At 36.1% G+C, this 22,523-nt stretch overlaps 1 protein-coding gene and 1 long non-coding RNA gene across 2 annotated transcripts; both read left to right on the plus strand.

Annotated features, from left to right (window-relative positions):
• Positions 1–15,028: 15,028 nt before the first annotated feature.
• Positions 15,029–16,389, plus strand: LOC133854645 (uncharacterized). Its single transcript, XR_009896829.1, has 2 exons — positions 15,029–15,590; positions 16,036–16,389. It is a non-coding gene; the product is annotated as an uncharacterized LOC133854645 (long non-coding RNA).
• Positions 16,390–21,283: 4,894 nt separating this feature from the next.
• On the plus strand, positions 21,284–21,637 carry LOC133854013 (uncharacterized). The gene has a single exon (XM_062290032.1). It carries the CDS (start codon positions 21,284–21,286, stop codon positions 21,635–21,637), a length of 354 nt encoding a protein of 117 aa, XP_062146016.1.
• Positions 21,638–22,523: the final 886 nt, after the last annotated feature.

Below are 22,523 nucleotides of genomic sequence, written 5' to 3' on the forward strand. Positions count from 1 at the left end.
CATAACTTAAGTCCTAAAAAAGTCTAAAGGATAATCAAATTCATAACTTAAATCCTAAAAAAGTTAAACTCCAATAAGATCAAAATTCGTATGGTTCACTAAGCAAATTGCTATGATTCCAAGCCGTAACGTCTCGCCACAAATTCAAGGGCGAAGTGGGAAATTAAAATCAATTAACCTCGAAACGTTATTTCTAAATCCTTAAAACAATCATTGTATCAAAAACCAGAATAATTGTTGTCTTTGAATTGACCACATAAACATTTCCAATAAACTAACCAAAACTACTAAATCAATACTCAATATCATTACATCTCTAATTACAATCATAAGGAACAAGTTGCTACATGGCAAAGAGAGATTGACTTAGGTCAAGTCATTACCTCACCATACAGCATCACGAAGGAATCTCTCCGGTGACTTTTGAACTCATACACATTCTACCACACGTGGCACCTTTTTTCTGCCTTTAATTGCTGTTAAAAATATAGGTTTTCATATTAGGTTAAGAGCATCTCAAAGTTATTTTAGCTACTTAAAATATGTATTTTTATTTTAAATATACTAGTTTTGTAACCCAAATTTCAACAGATTATCTATCACACTCTCTACTTTCTTTAAATATTATTTTTCAATGTCTTTTTTATTGTAAAAGTTGAGGGGGGCAGAGAGAGAGAGAGAGAGAGAGAGAGAGAGAAATGAATAATAATAATTAAAAAAAAAAAAAGACTAAAATGCGCTACGGTGAATTTTCATATATGTAAGTTCCCCGTAGTAAAATGGGTGGAGATGCTCTATTTTGAAGTATTTGCTAAACGAATAAAGTGGCTTAATGTAAGTATTCTGAGCCATATGAATGGTCTTCTTTCTAAGTATATATATATATATATTAAAATCTTTTGAAACATGTTTTGAATTGTGTTAGTAAGAAAAAGTACTTTTATTATATAAAAAGCTATATATGCTAAGTAAAAAGCTCATATGTTTGGTAACAAATTTCAAAATTAGTTTTTAAAAAACTTTTGTACTTTAAAAATGGCAAAAAAAAACTTTTGGAAAAAGTTTTAAAATAACGCTTTTTCTAAAAATCTATTTTTTTTGCTTTAAAATCTATATTTTTCAATGCAATATCAAACATCCTCTAGGAGCATGTTTGAAATTGTGTCATGGGGGATAAAAAGTAATTTTAGTCCCTACAAGGTTGTGCCAAATAAAATGCTGATATGTTTGGTAAAAAAAACTCTAAAAGTACTTTTTGGACTTTTTTTTTTTTTTTTAATTTAAAAAGGGTCAAAACACACTTTAGAGAAAAAAAAAATAAATAAATAAACATTTTTTTTAAAAAAAAAAAAAAAAAAAAAATCTCTATTTTCCAACACAATTCTACACTTTTCTATATTCTGTTCATAATAAAATGTTCTCCATCTAGGTTTGATTGTAGTCAAATCTTAGATATTTAATTAAAACTCTCATATTCTCTCATCTATTATAGTTTTTCTGTAAATAAGGATCTTTCTATTGTAATAAAGATTAAGTCAATATATAAAAGCAAAATATAGCCTTTAGAGCAATTAGATATGGTAGGCGTACGTACGGGTGTGCATGCAGGCGTGTTATCACCAAGTTTTGAAGCCTATTGTCCCTGTAGTATAATATATCATACATAATGGACCAGATGCATTACAAAAAATAAGAAATCATGAACATATAACTAATTTTACTTACCAAAATAGCTAAAAACCATTTTTCTCTATTCTGGTGAGGCTGCTGTGGAACTTTAAAAAAGTGGCTCACCAGAATAGAGAAAAGTGGCACTTTTTTAAAGTTCCCCAGCAGCCTCACCATTTTAACTATTCAATATTCACCATTCCATTTAAATAATATATTTTCAGATTTATTTATTCTTTCTCTATTTAATATTTTTTTGAATGTTTTGTATTTTCCTAACGGTCATATTTTTCAAAAAAATTTGTCGTATGCTTTACATAAATAAGACCATTTCCTCCACAATTATCATTCACCACAACCAATACTTATTTCCATTCAATCTCTATTGTTACTCTATGGCTCGTTTTTTTCTTTAAGAGTCACTCTTTTCTTCCCAAAATCCTTCATAATGACTCTGATGATGATTTAAAGATAATTACGAGGGCTATGGAAGAAGAAGGATCAACATCACATCATGGTGGTACCCAACGTCGTAGGCACATCATGCCTAATCGGTTGCAAGGCCACAAAAGGCTTATGATCGATTATTTTGCTAAGTCACCAATATACCCTCCCAGACTATTTCGAAGGAGGTTCCATATGAGGCGTCCTCTTTTTCTTTATATTGTATCCGAGGTTGAAGATTACGAGCCATACTTCGTCCAGAAAAGAAATGCAGCTGGAGTACTTGGTTTTTCTTCCTTTTCAGAAGATTACCGCTGCACTCAGGATGCTAGCATATGGAGTAACTGGTGATTATGTGGATGAATATCTGAGGTTTTCAGAAAGCACAGCAATGGATAGTCTAAAACTGTTTGCTCAAGCAGTGGTTTCTCATTACTCCGATGTGTACTTGAGGTCACCAACAAATCATGATATTGCGAGATTGCTAGCGGAGGGCCAAAGTCGTTGTTTTCCTGGGATGTTGGGGAGTATCGACTGCATGCACTGGAAGTGAAAAAATTGTCCGACATCATGGAAATGTATGTATTCTGGCCATAAATGTGAAGCAACTATTATCTTGGAAGCAGTTGCTTCATATGATCTTTGGATATGACATGCATTTTTTGGGTTACCTGGGTCTAACAATAACATCAACGTGTTGAAAAATCTTTTACATTTACTAAGCTCGCTCAAAGGTGTGGTCCTTGAGTCAATTACTCTATTAATGGTCATGACTACACGATGAGATATTACATTGTCGATGGTATATACTCGCAATGGTCAACATTTGTAAAAATAATCTCAACCCCACTAGGAGCCAAGAATAAACATTTTGCTGCAGCACAAGAGTCTGCAAGAAAGGACGTGGAGTGTGCATTTGGAGTGTTGCAAGCACGATTTGCAATTGTGCGTCAACCCGCACGATGTTTCAAAGTCCATGAGCTCAAACAAATTATGAAACATGCATAATTCTCCATAACATGATTATTGAAAATGAACGAGATAAACAAGACACTTTGGACTTTGATTATGAACAACTCAATGCAAATCCTCCTGGGCCAATGTCATACAATGAAACATATATGCTTTCAGAGTTTATTTGTAATCGTCAATGTATTAGAGACCGAAGAAATCATTGTCAACTCCAATTAGACCTCGTCGAGCACTTATGACAACTACATGGTCAATCGTAGGAGCTTCAAATGAATGGTAAATTTAATATGCATTATTTAAATTAAGTTAGTCTTTATTTATAATTTATTAAGTTAATCTTTATTTATAGTTGGAAATCGAAGCCATTTTTGTAAAAACCAAAATTTGGGTTTACTTCTAGCTAACAAAAGTATAGTATTGGTTTTTATTTTTTATTTATATTTTTTTTTTTTATGAAAATACAAACTTTCATTCAACAACTGTGACTAATACAAGCAATCAGCCAATCCCAAAGTTGTGGGGAACACAACAAAGCTTTTGACTTGCCAAACGTTACCATATATCGATCATCTGAATCCACAAGTACCATCTGAATTCAAAATTTTCCAAAATTCGATTCAGACTTAAGTTGGTTGTAGAAACATCTGGAAGAGAAACGAAGACGTACCTTAACGCTACCAGGGCCGTTGGGAACTTTATTAAATTATGTCTTAAAACATATATATATATATATATATATATATATATATATATATATATATATATATATATATATATATATATATATATATATATATATATATATATATAATAAAAAATGATGAAGAATAGACAATAGAACAAGAAAATAAAAAAGAAGGCCATAACTGACCTGCAATCCTGATTGTACTCTTAAATTAACCATGGCCACCCCCGTCAATCGAAGCCCTTCTTGCATAGCTAACAGTGGCAATCAAACTTAATATTGTTATTATGATGATTTGTTGTCACTTATGTTTGATTGAAATGTAGAAGTACAACACTAGTTATATAAATTTTCTTTTTACCATTTGGTCTTCGGTGATCAAGATATATTGATAATTCTGATGATATCAGTACTCCAAAGAGAACGTCATTAATGGTCTGCATGATGAGATGAAATCCACAAATCAACTAATAAGTCAACAATTAAATATATTCAAAACCTTTAAGAAACTTCACAATCAAAACAAAACCAACTAAAACGACCAGAAAGTCTAAACGCAGAACCAAATAGCAAAACAGAGCGTTAAAACCACTCTCTACATGGCAAATAGTGTCCATACAGGGACTGAACATTAAATCGCAATAAGAGAATTACAACACAAAAAAGAGAGCACATGAGCAAATTATGTCCACTTTCTTGATTCTTGACGCCCAATAATTTCATTTTGGCGTGCCTTCCAATATTGCTGTTGTAGTTTGGTCATCTTACTTGTATCAAGAATCATTGTTCCTTCTTTGCGATCCAATTGTTCTGATTGAAGCCTTTTCTTTTCAATATCTTTCTTCTGTTTCCGCTCCAACCCTTGCAAATGAAGCCTTTTCCTTTCAAAATCCATTGTCTATTCTCGATCCATTTGTTCCTCTTGAAGCTTTTGCCTTTCCATATCCATTTTCTCTTGCAACTCCAACTCTTGCAAACGAAGCTTTTTCAATTTAATATCCATTATTTTTTCAATCCAATTATTCCAATTGAAGTTTTTCTTTTTCCAAGCGAATTATCTCTTCTCCTTGAACACGCGCTTCCTCAAGACATATTGTTTTTTTCTTCGTGAATTTCACAACATCTTCACAGAGACCCTCTTTCCTCTTTCTTTTTGCATTTTCAGCTTTTTCTTCCTATTGGTCTCTGACAGTCTACATTGTTACCAGGCGACACATTGTCCCCTTGTAATGCCTCAGATTTTAAGACAAAATGCCTAAATAAAATTTAAGGCCTATGACGATCAATCTACACTATTAAGTCACTCAATCGACATTATTCTGATAATTGCATATTTATGCACCACCTGTTCTTAATTGATTAATAGTCAAACCTAAATATTTGGTGAATTAGTTAAATATAATAATATTCATAACATTATTATATGAGAATATATGTGGAATAATATTATTGATATATAATATTATTGTGAAATATTTATTGTACACAATATTATTTTGGGCTAATATTATTCATTGTAAGAATATTATCAGTATAATAATGTTATTCAAAAATTTACATTAATTATGAAACGAATAAGACTCAAAACGAGTTTAAAATTATGCTCTAGTGAATTATTAAATGAAAATGACCTTATATAAAAAATACCTATAATTAATAATAATTAAATATTATTAAAGTAACTCTAATTAATCTAACTAGATAGGAGTCAATCATAGGTTAACTAAATATTTTTTAAAAATTAACTCAGATTAATCTAATTAAAATAAAATTTAACTATATGTTAATATGATATTTTACTTTTAACTTAAATCAAATTAACTGAGATAAAAATTAACCGCAGTTTACGAAGCTTATAAAATTCATCCTCGATTCCTTCGTTAATCTCGCACTAGGGTTGGCAATTTTTGACACGACCCGCGAACCCGACACGAACACGACACGGGAAAATAGGGTTAGGGTTTACTGTAATCGGGTTCGGGTCATAATCGGGTCAACCCGATTATGACCCGATTACAATCGTGTCTGGCGGGTTAACCCGCGGGTTGACCCGCCAGACACGATTCTGACCCGGTTACTATTAAAAAAAAAAAAAAAAAAACCCACCCGAACCGAAACGAAAGCTACGAAATGCCCATTTCCATTTGTGATTCTCATTTCTCATTCACTGTCCACTGATAGTCTGATACTCACAATCTCACTAACCCTAGCCCAGGAGCCCGCCGCTAGCCGCCCGACCGCCAAGTTCGCCAACCATCCGGCCGGACCGGCCTTTTCCCCCTCTCTCTGCGCCAACCTTTTCCCTCCCCCCTCTCAAACCCACGACCGCCGGAGAAGCTTGACTTGCCCTCAGAAGATGACAAACCCACGACCGCCGGAAGAGCTTTTGTTTGATTCAAAACCGGAGCCAGCAAGGGAGGAGAACGGAAGACAGACCCGCGTCTGATTCACGACCGGAAGAGCTTGACCGGTTGACCCATGACCGCCGGTAGACCCACGACTCGTGTAACGACCCACCCCCGATGACACAATATTGTCCGCTTTTGGCTCCCCATACCAGACTTCCCAGGAGGTCACCCATCCTGGGATTGCTCTCGCAGCGGCTCGCTTAACTGCAGAGTTCTGATAGGTTCGTTGCCATCACGGCTTTAAAACGCGTTATGTCATATAGGGTGCATTTATACATATAAGCACATCCTCATTCCCAGGCGATGTGGGACGTCACAATCACCCCCCTTGGGACCCAGCGTCCTCGCTGGCGACCCTCATTGGGCTTGTGCACGCTCCCACCATCTCAGGCTGGGCAATGGCTCTGATACCATTTGTAACGACCCACCCCCGATGACACAATATTGTCCGCTTTTGGCTCCCCATACCAGACTTCCCAGGAGGTCACCCATCCTGGGATTGCTCTCGCAGCGGTTCGCTTAACTGCGGAGTTCTGATAGGTTCGTTGCCATCACGGCTTTAAAACGCGTTATGTCATATAGGGTGCATTTATACATATAAGCACATCCTCATTCCCAGGCGATGTGGGACGTCACAACTCGCATCTCATTTCTTTTCAATTTTCTGTTCTCACTTTCACAGTTTCACACCTCCTTCGCGAATCAACCTTCACAGTTCACATTGCCTCACGAATCAACCTGTTTTCACTTTTTTTTTTTTTCAGAGCTTAATCGTGTCGATTTAGGTGAATTTTCTATTAAATCTATTACTGTTAGCGCTTGTATAGTTGTATTGGTTTTGTTTTGATAAACAATGGGTTCTCTACTTCTCAGAATCTCAGTCTTCTCTGAACAAATTGGGTTTATTTTGCTGGTTTGGTTGAAGGTAAACGTGTTACCCGGGTCGTGTTCGGGTAACACGTTTTGCAGGTGGATCGTGTTCGGTTTCAGGTTTTCAACCCGATTAATAATCGGGTCGGGTTCGTGTTTGACCCGATTGTGTAATCGGGTCATCCGAGTCGACACGAACCCGACCCGCTGACCCGGATTGCCAACCCTATCTCGCACCTCTCAGTGAAATTCACTGAGTTTCTTCTTCCTTTTCTCTTCTTTTCTTTTGTTTCTCGAGGCTTCTTCCTTCTTTTATTTTTCTCTTCTTTCCTCTTTTCTGTTCTTCATCTGAAACAGAGAGAGAGATAGAGACGGTGAGAGTGAGAGAGAAAATCAGAGAAGAGAGGGAGAGATCAGAGAAGAAAGGGAGAGATCGTGAGAGATGGAGAATCACTGAGAGAAATTGAGAGACCGAGAGAGATATTCAGAGACTGATCGAGAGGGAGAGAACCCGGGTGAGACCCGATGAACCCAGACCCACGCCCGTGGGTCAGCATCAATAGCCGACCGGAAGCCCGATTTCCGGCGGGTCGACGCCGTCATCCAGCAGAGCAGAGGTCGATTTCCGGTGACTGACCAAGGGATTGCCGATGGTGACGATTTCCGGTAGAGTTTCCGGCGATTCTCCTAGTTTTTAAACTCGGAATTCCTAGGTAATCTCTGGTGATTGTATTTTGGATTATTGTTGATTTCCTTTTAAGTGTTTTAAGTCGTAATGTTTTGATTGCAGTGGTTTCGGCCGTATGAATTTTTCTTGTGGGTTTTGGTGTTTCGGCCGTGCGTGTGGGTCTCTGTTCAGATTGTGTGTGTGTGAGAGAGGTCCCGGCCATGTACTGATCTTGGGTTATGGGAAGTGCTAGAATTCCCACCCCAATCCCACCAACTCTAAGTGTAAAAAGTTGAAAATTGATTTATTAAATAAAAAAATTAAAACACTTAGAGTTGGTGGGATTGGGGTGGGATGGAGGTGGGAATTCTAGCATTTTCCTTTGGGTTAGGGATATTGTGGTTTTAGTTTTTAAAGCATGAATTACTGTGTAAGCCATGCCTCATTCTTGTTTCAAACTGATTTTTCAGAATTACCTGTTTGGCCGGTTGGATGTTATTTCCCTTTAGAGTTCCTGAGTTTCAATTGATGTTCTTGGGATTTTTCTTTGGATGAATTATGTTCTTGGGATTTTGGGTTGTTGGATGGTTGTTTGGGTATTTTCAGAGGAAAAGAGTCATGGCTGTGTTGGGATTATTTTGAATGGTGTTAGCCGTGAATTTACTGGTTTAGGTTTGGAATTATTTGGTGAAAATAGGATGAAAGGTTTTGTTTGTCCTGACAGTGAACTTTATATATGTATATAGTTAGCTGTGACTAGGAATTAATATGCAGATGATGAGCTGAGAAATTGCACCAAAAGTACAGTATCTTTATACTTCCTGAGGTTGATGCTGGTAGATTTTTTCATAATGTTGTGGATATTTATTTATTTATTTGTTTGTGCACGTGAATTTACATATTTTTTTTGTTTTGATTAAATTGTTAAATAACAAAGCTAGTATGCAGCGGGGGGGCGAATGGCTTGCCAATAGGACCTTAGGTTCCCATAAAAGTTAATAAATAAGCGACTGAAACTGTAGGTTTTCGGTCAGCTGGAACCTTAGTTTTTCAGCAACAGATAATTAAGCTTTAAGTGAAGAGACTGTAGGTTCTCGGGACCATAGGTTCTCACAACACGTTAAGACAGATCGTAGGTTCCATTATGAGAGGAGTGCAAAAGATTATAATTAAGATTTTGCATATAAAACTATCATATTACTGCTTTATAATTATGTATATATTTAATTTATGACTATGATTCGCGACATAGATTATATATTGCATATACATATGATTAGAAAGTCATATTCAATGTGATGCATTTCATAAATAAATCAACATTCATATTATTATTAGAGACAGCGGACTCACTTAGGGTATTTTGTGTTTTTTGTTTATATATATATATATATTGGTTCAGGTTTTATAGATGAGGTTAGAACTCAAAAGGTTTTAAAGTTAATGACACGTAGATTGTATAGTCTCATGTGCTTATAACCTTTTATGTCGAGAAAATTGCTAAAATTTTCATGTATTCTTTTGTGTCACTATTAACACCTATTTCAATGTATTTGTTTAAGATAATTAAATATTTTAATGGATGTCTGGAAGTATGTCAATTAAAAGCTCTGTCGTATTATTTAAATCCAAATCTGTTGGATAATTATATTTTTCGCTACCAATTTATAACTCTGATGTTGTAGCAGTGTCACGTGAAAATAAAAAAAAAAATTCACTTACGCTTTTTATAAAAGTGGGGGATTACATCCCCTCACCTTCATTTATCGAATCTGGAGTATGTGTGACATTAGCATATGTTTCCATAGATGATCTTCTTCTTTGTTTGTCCTTGTTGCCATGGTGCAACCACTTCTATTCCCCCTTCAATAAATTCCAACAATGTTCATATGAAAAAGCTACATCGTTAATATGAAAAAGCTACATCATTATTCTTTGAGCGTTACACACACTTTGCCTTTTGAATCTAAAAATTAAAGTAAATAGAAAAATAATTAGTATCTTGTAACTATTGATAATTTAATGTATTGAATACATGCTTTTAATATAAGTTATACCTTGTCATGCTTTTTGGTTGAGATGTTCAATCTGAGATAGGCACGCAGTAAACTTAGTAACTGATTTAATCTGAGATAGGCATGCAGTAAACTTAGTAACTGATTTTTGAATAATTGACTACCTATTCATTAGGTAGGTATAAATTCGTTCAGAAGGAAACTCCTTATATTCATAGAAATATGTGTGAACTCTTTCCCAAAATATGCAATGTTTTTGGTCAACCCCTTGCACTGCATCCATGCCAACATTTAGCCACGGCAATATCAATAGCTTGTCTTCCTTTATAGAGAAGTTGGTACACTGTTGTAGTTTCTTAGTGCGAGCTATAATAACTTGGGGTTGAGAGTGATCAATGGACATTGAAGCTTGTTGAGATTCATCCAAAAATGAGGTCTCCATGTCAGCATCTCCTTGTAAAAGATTATTGAATGACATATCTCCTTTTACTTGGGAATTCATCTTAAAATCACATATCAAGTGTATCAAGTATAAGTAATTATTCAAAAGCTTGATGTGTCATTTTGTAAATATTCAATGCAGTTATGTTAATCTAACATTTCCGCATGATAACTTCTTATTGCACCAACTCTTCCTTCACTAGCAACGATGACTCTGCTGCCAAGAAGAGTTGCGAAGAGGACGAGGATAGAAGGGAAGATGAATCGGAGAATCCTGTGGCTAATGGTAACGCCGACGGTGAGGATCGGGGAATGGATTGGGATTTCGCGATGGTGAGAGAGATCCTAGTAGCCGTATGTGAGGGAGAGAGAGAGTCTCGAAAATATTCAGCAAATGGAACTAAATTCAGAACCAATTGTGGGTTGTGATCGTGTGAGAGAGAAAGAAAAATAAAATTGGTGAGGAAGGTGATTGAATATTACTCATCAGAAATGGTGAGTAATTTCACTTATCAAAACTTTTTTATTAAAGTGGTGAGGTTGCTGGGAATTTTTTTTAGTGTTTTTATTAAATTGACTCATCAAAATAACTAAAAAACTCACGTCAAACAATAAAAGTACACTTTTTATTTTTGTTTCTTTACATGCTACGAAGTAAAATAGATTAATATGGATTATTTATAACAATTTGTATCAGAGCCGATTTGTTATTCTTTGTGGCTGTGTTGAATTGCGTTTCCTTTAAACAATATTTTTCATTGTCAATTTTTGTTCTGTATCGCTGTATATTATTTTATATATAGATTTGTGTTGCTACATTTTTTTTTTAATATTGATTTGTGCGTTGCCGCCGCCGTGTATCAGTGAACTTTTTTCTTTTGGTGGTTACAAGTTTGTTTTTCTCGTGAGTCAATGACGATATAATGCATATGTGTTCTCTTCCACGAAGCTTTCATTTTCTTTGGGCGACGAGTTTCTCAAATGAATCGCTTCTATTATTGTGGGTGTACATCTAGATGAAGGTTTTGTTCTTCTTCCTTTTTCAAAATTTGGGCTCGATTAAGAATACTAATTTGTTTTTCTTCTTCTTCTTCGTTCTTTTTTTTTTTTTTTCTTTTTTTTTATTTAATTTTTAATTTTTTTTATTGAAATTTGGGCTTGATGGAAGAATACTAAAGAAACAATTTTTTATTTTTTTATTTTTTCCTTGGGATTAATTTGGATAATTGCTACAATATGGATGCAGCTTTTACTTATTTATTGTCTTTTAACTTGAAGTCAAATATTGGCCGTTGATTGTTTAAAAAAAAAAAAAAAAAAAACCTAGCTGTTGAATGAGTGCAGGTTTATTGTTTTTCCTTTGTTTGGTTTTGTTGTTGTTTTTTTTTTTATTCTTTTCCAAATTTGGCCTTGCTTATGTGGTGATAAAGGAAACATAAAAGGAAGAGATAATATCTTGATGACTTGAAGTCAAGTATGTACACTTTAAAGTTATGGTACTGTCTTGTGCTATGGCCTATAGGATATGCGTGCATGAGTACGACAGAGACTTGTTTTATGGACACTCTGGTTTTTTCTAATTTCATATATTTATTTATTTTGTTTGTAAAACTTTTAAATCCCTTACTACAATGAAGCAATATTGTACATCAAAACATGAATGTACTTGCTTATCGTGGGACTAATTATGACAAATAATTGGTTTTTTTTTTTAAAAAAAAAAAAATTTATTGAAATTTTAGTACAATAGAAATAACGCTCGTGCATAAGATCAATGGTTTGGATTGATTATGTACTCACCTATCGTGGGACTAATCATGAGAAATTGTTGAGTTGTTTCATTGATTATGTACTCACCTATCGTGGGACTAATCATAATAAATCGGGGTAATTATTTTGTGAACTGCAATTTTACTAAGGTTCATACGGATAACTAATTTGCTTTATCGGTAACTCATTATTTTGGTAGGAAGCTTAGGACAATAAAGAAATTATTAAATACTTTGCACTTGATGACTAAGTCTTATCCATTTGATAGCGGGTCATCTTAAGTCGTTGTATTTAATTATTTTGCTTTATTATGTGTATGAGTTCATTGTGTGTGGAACTCTAGCAAAAAAAAAAAAAAAATTGAGATAAACAATTTGCATAAGAGTCTTTTGTGCATGTGACTCTAGTATGAAAAATATGATGACTATATGAGTGCATGTTTTTTGTTTTTACATGCATAATAAAGTGTTTTTGTGATGTTCTCAGTTTTGAGAAATCAAGGTTTGCCTCTCCCATTATCTGCCATCAAAACTTTGACAGAGACTAATTATGAAGATTGGTATGAGTCTCTCACCATCATTTTAGCTATCATGAATCATGATTTGGCCTTAAAGGTTGAGGCACCTGCTACACTTACTGAGAAAAGTTCTGCTGAAAATGAACTACTAAGAACATTTGGAGCATTCCAGTAGGACTTATCTTATGATTATGAAGTACACCATTGACAAGTCTATTAGGCAGAGTATTACTTGTATTGATAGTGTTAAGGATTTTTTTGTTGCTGTTGGGGATAAGTTCACTAAGTTCGACAAAACAGAAAAATGGGCTTTCATGAAATTGCTTACTACCACCACTTATCATGGTGTTAGTGGAGTTCGTGAGCACATTATGAAGCTCACTCATTTCTTTAACAAGTTGAGGCAAATGGGTGGAGTTAGCAGACAGTTTTCTTGTGTGGTAAATGCTTAAGTCATTAACATATGAATTTGGTGCCCTTAAGACCACCTACAATGCTTAGAGAGATGAATTGAGCTTGAATGAAACAATTGTTATAGTCACTCAAGAAGAAGGGGTGATGAAAAAGGAAAAGTCTCATGCTTTTTTATGATGATAAAAGATAGTGGACATTTTAAAAGAAAATTTTATAAAAGCGACAACAATGGCAACGAGACACATAAAGTAAAGAAATTCAGAAAGTTTTCTCAACAAACTGGTGTAGATATTTCTTTGGAGCCTAAGACAGAAGAATTCAAAGGAAAATGTAACTTTTGTCATGTGTATGGGCACAAGAAGGCAAATTGCAAGAAATATACTGCTTGGTTAGAGAATAAAAGAATTACAAAGCACCAGAAAGCTAAGTAATGGAGAATTGAATGTGAACATAGGAAACAGTGTGGATGTTGAGGTTGAAGTTAAATACGTTGGCACATCAAAGCTTGCTTTGGCCTCTGGGCATTTTTGAATCTTAAATGAATTGTCTTTTGTATCTTCTATTAAAATGAACATTATCTCTATTTCTATTTTGAACAAATGTGGATACATTTTGAGATTGGAAATGGAATGATTATTGTTTAATAATCATTCATCGAAAGGTTTTATTGTTTAAGAATCATTCATCGATTTCAAATTGTTTTGGTTGAATTTGTTCATATTTCTGGCATATGAAAGGTTTTATTTGGTGTTTTTAGTGGACACGAGTTTTTTAATTAAAATGAATTTGCCATTTTAAAATTAACATAATGCGATAATATGAAATTTAAAATTACGATTGGCTATGTATTTGCCATAAATATGCTTAATATTGGTACAAGGATGTTATATTAATTATCATTGGCAAATACAATTGTTAAAAATATGGTCGTTAGAAAAATGACTGTTTAAAAATTATTACGTTAGAAAAATGACAGATTCAAGAAAACGATTGTTAAAAAATATGACTATTAGAAAAATGGTCGCTTTAATAAAAAAAAAAAAAAAGGAAAGTCAAAAATACGATAATGAAAAAAGTAATAAAGAAAGAATATAGAATTAAGAATAGATAATCGGATGTATGGTACATTTTAAATCCCATTAGCTAAACTAGATAAAGAGTGTTTTGGTTAGCTATTTTACATAAAAATTTGAAATAATTATACCACTGGTCCCTAGAGTTGGCCTAAATTACGAACCACTCCATGTGGTTTTAAAAGTTCATGGAAGGTCATTGTGATAAACTATAATTATAAATCACTCCCTTTAGTTTAAAAAGTTCATGGAAAGTCCTTGTGGTAAACTATAATTACAAATCACTCTCTGAACCCGTTTTTCGTCCACCAAATTAATAGAATCAGTTAGTTTGCCATGTCATATAAATAATGAGACAACCTCTAAATATAATTTGTATTGTAATCTACTAACAGACTTTGTTAATTTGATGGACAGAAAGTGGGTTCAGAGAGTAATTTGTAATTATAGTTTATTACAATGACCTTTCATGAACTTTTTAAACTATAAAAAGTTATTCGTAATTTATGTCAACCTCGAGAACTAGGGTGCAATTATCCCTAAAAATTTATATAAGTCATTGAAAGTGCTCAAGAACCTGTTTAAGATTGTAGTGAGGGGCTTAATTAAAAAATACTTTTAATATCTAAAATGTTGTGTTAAACATAAATATGACGTGTTTGGTAAAAAATTGGATGACTCAGCAAATTTATTGCTGCGTTTAGAAATGACTTGTACAAGAAGTAATTTATAGCCCATATCCCATTCGGAGAGTGATTGTTGTACACCAACAATCATTATTCTATCCCATTCATGACAGCTGTCTCAACCGAATTGTGCTAGTAGTCTAGTACGTACATTAATACTATCTGATCCTCAATGAATACATTTACCATTATTTCATTACATTTATGAAAATTGAATGATTGATACGAATTTACGTTTGATGTACGTAGGAGAAACTACTCATCCTTTGGCCATGAATTGCAACATCAACACGTCATTCACAAAGACCCCATATTTAATGAATCTTGCAATAGTGTCTCATTCAAGGACCGAGATCCCCTCAAATTCTAAAAGAATTTGAGAATCTCAAATTCTTTAATCTTGGCCCTTCATCTGATCTAATGGATGAAAACTGGGCAGTAACTTTGAAATTTAAAATTCAAATTTTAAACCCATCTGACCAAAATTTTAAAATTCAAATTTTAAACTTATCCAACCAAACATACCAATACCCCTAAAAGAAGACGTGAACACAAAGTTTAAAGAGGAAGTCGCATGTTTGGGTTTTTTGGTCGGATGGGTTTAACCCCGCCGGAGAATCGGTCGCACCCAGGTGGAAGCTGACCTCGGGCCGCCCGCACGCGTCGGTTGCCGAACCAGCGCCTGAGCATGGGGAGCACGGAGAGTCCTCCGGGCGCCTGGGCTTCCACTGCCGGAGAATCTGTCGCCGAACCACATCAGCCCACGCCACACCCAGATGGAAGCCGACCTCGGGCCGCCCGGGACCCCTGGGCTGCGCCGTCCGGTAGGTCCGAACCACGTCCTTCGAATCCGGGAGGGTTTCTGCGGGCGGCGGTGAGGGGATCTCATTGAGATCGATTCCGAGCCCCACGGGCTTTGGGTTCGGGTTCGGGTTCTCCTTGGGTTCTTCGCTTGAATCAGTGAGTTCTATTAACCGAGTCTCCGTTCCAAGTTTTTCTGGATTTTGAATATGTACATCCCCTTTTGAAGTTTAAATCTCTGTGCTCTTTTTTTTTTTTTTTCTGGATTTTGAAAAATAAAATTGGAAAATTTCAACCCGAAAGATGTGTTGAATTTTACTTCATGTGACAGACTTTCTCAGATCTGTTTGGGTGTGTTCCTGGATAACTTGGAGGTAGAATTTTGTCTTACAGTAAGATTTACACTAGCTACGTGACTTTATTATTCTTTTATGGAACATGCGTTTCTGTTGAGTGTGAAAGCTAAATCAGGTAGCAATTTTCATAGTTCGTTCATTTGTGCCGATATGTTAAGTGATATAATTTTACCACTAAAAATTCTGCCAGAAACGCTGATTTTTTCATTACTACCAAGTCAATGGACAATTTCTTTTTGTTTGGGCAGGCCTGCTTGTGATGTGGCTATATCAAGTCTAGGATGGATTTCTGTTGAACCAGTGAGCAAATCAATCAAAATATCTGATCCAAATTTAGAGGAAACAAACACAGAACTGCAGTTAACTGTCCATGTTCCCAATGCCCATGGCCAAAGTTGGAGCAGAGTGGTATCAAGAGTTGACAGAGAAGGAAGAAGAAGCAAGACCAAAGTGCTACTTTTGATGCTGGTGGATCCATGATCAATATATATATAATCAATTTGCTTATTGTAAGAATATTGTACTTCTTTTTTGGGGTTGAATGTAAAAGGATAGTGTATTATTTTTTTTCAATATAGAATGTGAATGGTTGGAATGATTCATACTAGTTGCTTTGTTCTTCTTTTCTGTTCTAGCTTGTTTTGTTTTGGGCAGTTTGAAGAGGACTGTGTTTTGTCCTGAAGCAAGGGATGTAAACCAGACCATTGTGATGAACAAAATCGACAAAAGCATTGTATGAGGCATTTTCAGGTTACTGCTAGAGTCTGTACTGTTTATAGAACTAGAATGTATGAGGCATTTTCAGATTTTGCTTGTATTGTTTTCAGATTGTGTTTCATATGGCTAAATATGCCAACCTAACATTACAATGATAACAAAAGGCATAAATATCTTGAAGTTGCTTGAATTTGAAAGGACAAGGGGTTGTTCACTTTGGTCATTGGGTTTTATAAGAGAGGATGGCAATCATCTTTACTCTGTATTGCTCATTAATAAAAAAGGGAGCTTTAAATGCAAAGTCAGATTGGATCAGTTTACAAAACTGGGGAGAATATAAGGCCAGCAAGCTCGTGTTTTCTTACAAATAAGATGGAAGAATAACAAGACCGCTTTACTACCTGATTTAGCTTTCACACTGGCCTGTCACTAAAAAATGAGCAGGCTTTTTTTCTTTTTCTTTTTAACCTCTCTGTGCTAAAATGCATAGAACCCAATTGGAGTTTTGTTATGTGAAAGGAACTTGTCAAATATGTGTCTGCTTCTGCTTTTCTGTCGTCCAACTTGCTGGTGGCAACCTAACATTACAATGATAACAAAATTTCCACCAGTATATCAACAAATCCAATTTAAACATAAAACATATAATATCATGCCATTACAATTTCTGCATAACCAAACACAATTTTTATTTACTATAGTGCTAGAAGCACGAACACCACCTGGCCCAATTGCAAGTCTTCCTGCAAGCATTCAATTGCTAGAAATAACATAATTTCATGAGCAATTAACTTAATTTCAACACAAAAATAACATAATTTCAACACAAAAATGTTATACATAGATTTCCAACCCACCAAAACAACAAAAAATTACAATTCTTGACCACCATTTAAATGGACATCAAACCACAACGTCAATTGTATAATCTCATGAGCAATGTAACTTAATTTCAACACAAAAATAACATAATTCCAACACAAAAATGTTATACATAGAACACCAACCCACCAAAACAACAAAAAATTACAATTCTTGACCACCATTTAAACTTGCACCACCACACCAACTTGATTAATTTTCCAAGTGACGATAGAAAAATCAATGTCCTGTACATATTTCAACATCAAAGTTAATTTTTAAAATTAACTCAATAAGAATATGCTAAAGAAAAAAATTCTCTCCAATCGTAAGCTTGTTACTTACAAAAAAATTTATGAAGTTCACATTTGCATTTGTGCTATTAGCAAGGGATGTTGGTGTAAGATTTAAGTTTGCTTGAGTAAGAGGTGGTTTCTGCAACAAAAGCTACTCTATTTCTCAAGTTTGCTTGAGGAAGGTAGAAGAAGGACGTACACAACTGAAGGTAGAAGAAGAATGTACAGTCTTTCTTTCTTTTCTCTTTATGTTATGTTTTGTTTATTTATTTATTTTTTTTGTTTTGGAGGGAAAAAGCTTGAGGAAGGACGTACATCACGTCTTTCTTTTCCCTTTATTTTTTTTTTTCATCCATTTTGGAGGGAAGCAAACTTTTCTTGGGAAGCTGCAAAGTTACTGCCCAGTTTTCATCCATTAGATCAGATGAAGGGCCAAAATTAATGTTGGGGATAAATCTCACTCAACCCGATCCAAAGAGGAGATTCAAAAGTCTAATAAGGTCCAAACAGATAAGAATAATGATTATATCAGAAGTCTAAGAAGATATCAGATCAGAAGTCTAAAGAGATATCAGATTGGAAGTCTAAGAAGATATCCAATTATAAGTCTAATAAAGGATTAAAGTCCAAATAGAACTCTGACAGCAGTTCTAAATCAACAAGGAGCAGGAGTCCTAATCCAGGTTTGACTCCACTTCTATGCCTATAAATAGGCTCATACCCCAGGTATAAACGAAGACTCAATTTTATGCACAAAGCATTATTTTCTCACAGAAGCTAACTTAGGCATCGGAGCGGGACCCCCGAAAGGGTCCCTAGGTTTTGTTGTTTTGCAGAGTTATTGAGAAGCGTGAAGAACATCAAAGGAACGTCCAGATTCACACCATACCGGAAACTGTACCAACAGTTTGGCGCCGTCTGTGGGAAACGATTATTCGTTCCTCATAAAAGAAAAATAAGATCCAGCATGGTGATGAACACACGTTCCGGAAGCCAGACCAACCGAGAGCCCATAGTCCGAATGGAGCCAGGTATTCAGAATAATCAGCAGCCTCCACTGAACCCTCCCCCGGGGGGTGGAGATCAAGATCGCATAGCAGCGTTGGAAGCCCAGATTGAATCCTTAACACAGCGGAATGCCGAGTTGCTGCGCAGGAGGCCGGAACAGCCCAATCCCGAGATGAACAGGGATGAGCGAGAGGAAGAAGATCACAACAGCAACACTAATCCTCGGAGGGAGGATGACCGCCAAGGAGATCTGAGCAGAGTTATTGCCGAGCTGAAGAGAAGGTGCACGTACATAAAGATGACATAGAAAGAAGAGAGGACCGAAGAAGCAGAAGCCCACAACATAGAGAGCCGAGGCAACAACAGTATCTGCCCGTGATCCCATAAAAAGGACTCTCAGGAATTTCAGGCTTGCTTTTATTTTTTAGCATTTATATTTGCAAAGAACTAGACTTTTATTTTTAATTCAGACTAGATAGAAAATCCCCCAGATTTTGGGAATAAGTATTTTCAGAATAAATGAATAAAGCTAACTTAAGCATCGGAGTGTTCCCGGTCTAGGGACCAGGAACCCGTTGATGTTGTTTCTTTTGCAGGCAAAAACTCTCGGATCAGTCCTAGCCGAGTACAAGAAAAAAACTTCTCGGATCAGTCCTAGCCGAGAAGGAGCCTCTCGGATCAGTCCTAGCCGAGTACAAGAAAAAAACTTCTCGGATCAGTCCTAGCCGAGAAGGAGCCTCTCGGATCAGTCCTAGCCGAGAGCAAGAACAACTTCTCGGATCAGTCCTAGCCGAGAAGGAGCCTCTCGGATCAGTCCTAGCCGAGAGCAAGAAAAACTTCTCGGATCAGTCCTAGCCGAGAAGGAGCCTCTCGGATCAGTCCTAGCCGAGAGCAAGAACAACTTCTCGGATCAGTCCTAGCCGAGAAGGAGCCTCTCGGATCAGTCCTAGCCGAGAGCAAGAAAAACTTCTCGGATCAGTCCTAGCCGAGAAGGAGCCTCTCGGATCAGTCCTAGCCGAGAGCAAAAAAAAAAAAAAAAAAAAAAACTTCTCGGATCAGTCCTAGCCGAGAAGGAGCCTCTCGGATCAGTCCTAGTCGAGAGCAAGAAAAACTTCTCGGATCAGTCCTAGCCGAGAGCCAAAAAAAAAAAAAAAAAAAAAAAAAAAAAAAAAAAAAAAAACTTCTCGGATCAGTCCTAGCCGAGAAGGAGTCTCTCGGATCAGTCCTAGCCGAGAAGGAGCCTCTCGGATCAGTCCTAGCCGAGACCAAGAAGAAAACTCTCGGATCAGTCCTAGCCGAGAGTCTCGGATCAGTCCTAGCCGAAAGCAAGAAGAAACTTCTCGGGGGGTTGGATTTAACCCTCGGGCTTTTGCAGGTTTTTCAAGATACAGGGAGAAAACCCTAAGGAAAAACAAGAAGGTAATTGGGGGGTAAGATTTAACCCTCGGGTTTTGCAGGTTAGCAGGTTTTCAGAAGGAGACAAAGATCGGGTTTCCTTAGACATGGAATTCCCATTATTCAAGCAAGCTTCGGATAAGGGAATTGGGGGGTAACTGTTGGGGATAAATCTCACTCAACCCGATCCAAAGAGGAGATTCAAAAGTCTAATAAGGTCCAAACAGATAAGAATAATGATTATATCAGAAGTCTAAGAAGATATCAGATCAGAAGTCTAAAGAGATATCAGATTGGAAGTCTAAGAAGATATCCAATTATAAGTCTAATAAAGGATTAAAGTCCAAATAGAACTCTGACAGCAGTTCTAAATCAACAAGGAGCAGGAGTCCTAATCCAGGTTTGACTCCACTTCTATGCCTATAAATAGGCTCATACCCCAGGTATAAACGAAGACTCAATTTTATGCACAAAGCATTATTTTCTCACAGAAGCTAACTTAGGCATCGGAGCGGGACCCCCGAAAGGGTCCCTAGGTTTTGTTGTTTTGCAGAGTTATTGAGAAGCGTGAAGAACATCAAAGGAACGTCCAGATTCACACCATACCGGAAACTGTACCAACAATTAAGAATTTGAGATTCTCAAATTCTTTTAGAATTTGAGGGGATCTCGGTCCCTCATTCAAACCAGTGAAGCACATTCTGAGGGCTACCCATACATACAATGCAAAGGACTCCTAGGAAAACGAGAAAGCTGACCCATCGTCACGTGACCTGTGCAGGTGGGAAGGTGTTCGGTGTGGGGAACTTTTTTTTTATATAGATATGTGTGGGGAACTTTTATCTATACATTTAGGTTGATGGTCCAGATTGAAACGTGGACGCTAATATCTTCACAGTAGTTTTTATCACATAATTAAGCTTGTCGATCTTGCCTAAAAATTTCAATGAAGAATGTGATGCGGACATATCAGATGCGTACGTGGACCCTATCGAACAGAAGAAATTTCAAGGAAACTTCATACCTGTTTCAAGGCATTAAATTTCAAGAAAAGTTAATTATGATCAGAAGTCGTACGTGTGGCTATATATTTGAATGAACTTGGCTTGAAATTTCAACCACACTTATCGTTTGTCAAGTAGATGTTTTTAAACTCGAGTATATACACACACTAGTATTGAGCTATTAAAAATCTTAAAAAGAGAAGGTAATCCAACAAATGGCGAGAGATTTTAGTGCTCTAGTTGGTGCTGCCCATGTTGATGATCCAGGTGTGGCGTTGGAGGGCTCGGGTGGCCTACTTTTGCTCGTCATGATTATCATGTCTCTCTCAATTATATCAATGCTCATTTTTGCTTGTGCTGGTGGTTTCTCGGAAAAACCTCCGCGAACTCGCAGCAACGGTTTTGCAGCCGGAGGCGCTGGCTGCTACACCGGAGGTGGGGGTGGGGATTGTTGTGCTTGTGCTTGTGGTGGAGGTGGAGGTGGTTGTGGAAGTTTTGGTGGAGGTGGGGGTGGGAGTGTTTGTGGTGGAGGCGGGGGTGGGACTGCTTGTGGTGGAGGTGGTTGTTGAAGCTCTAGTGGTGGTTGAGAAATGAGATAATTAATTCAGTACTATTACTTTCCATCTCCTGTGATGAACATTGTATAAGTTCTCTCTTCTCCCACATATTTGCTAAGCATGTTTTTTGTTTTAATTTGATACCTTTGCTGTATTGAAATGAATTTGATCTTACTTAATTGTTCCACGTGCTTAGTTCTTGAATTCTTTTGTTGGTGATAGAGCATACTACTAAAGTAATACCCATACAATCTATAGTCTAAGTATAGAAGCGCTAGTCACATCTGCGTTATCACTTTAAAATGACTAGTAAGTTTGGAGCTTTTCCTAAAATCATTTATAAAGCCTAATTTTACCTATTAAATAGATAATGTAGGACTTAGCACTAATCTATTTCTTATAAACCACTAACTTTATGTGAGCTATTTATCTCCTCCTAATATGAAATCAGAATGTTACACCAAGTGCCTTCCACAGATTCAGAAAATGAGAGATGGATATGCAAACACAAACACATGCTGCCACACAATGTTACAACACACCTGTTAGGAATGAGAGAAAATGGTTTTGGCTACCCACTTTGTGCGCCAATAACTGCTTAAGTTTTTGTTTATGAGCATGTATGATGTATTTTCGATCTATTTGCTATTTGTAGGATAAAAAAATAAGGTTTTGATGATTAGGAGGGTGAGACATTTACGTTGATTGTTTTGATTTTGGATTTATGTGGTTTAAGCTTATGGGTCGATGGGGATTGGGGGTTGGCCAATTGGGTGTGTTAGAGTTTCAATGGTTGATTTTCTTTGAGTTTGAAGTTGGTTTTAGTGTTTTGATTTGGTGTTGAAAATAAGTACCAAAAGCCATCTTTTGTTTGATAGAAAATGCTATGGAAAAAAAT

The sequence above is a fragment of the Alnus glutinosa genome, chromosome 13, assembly GCF_958979055.1.
Source record: "Alnus glutinosa chromosome 13, dhAlnGlut1.1, whole genome shotgun sequence".
Classification (NCBI taxonomy): domain Eukaryota; kingdom Viridiplantae; phylum Streptophyta; class Magnoliopsida; order Fagales; family Betulaceae; genus Alnus; species Alnus glutinosa.

What these genes read in the sequence shown, in the direction of transcription:
- LOC133854013 (XM_062290032.1), top strand. Translation starts at nt 21,284, where the DNA reads ATGGCGAGAGATTTTAGTGCTCTAGTTGGTGCTGCCCATGTTGATGAT.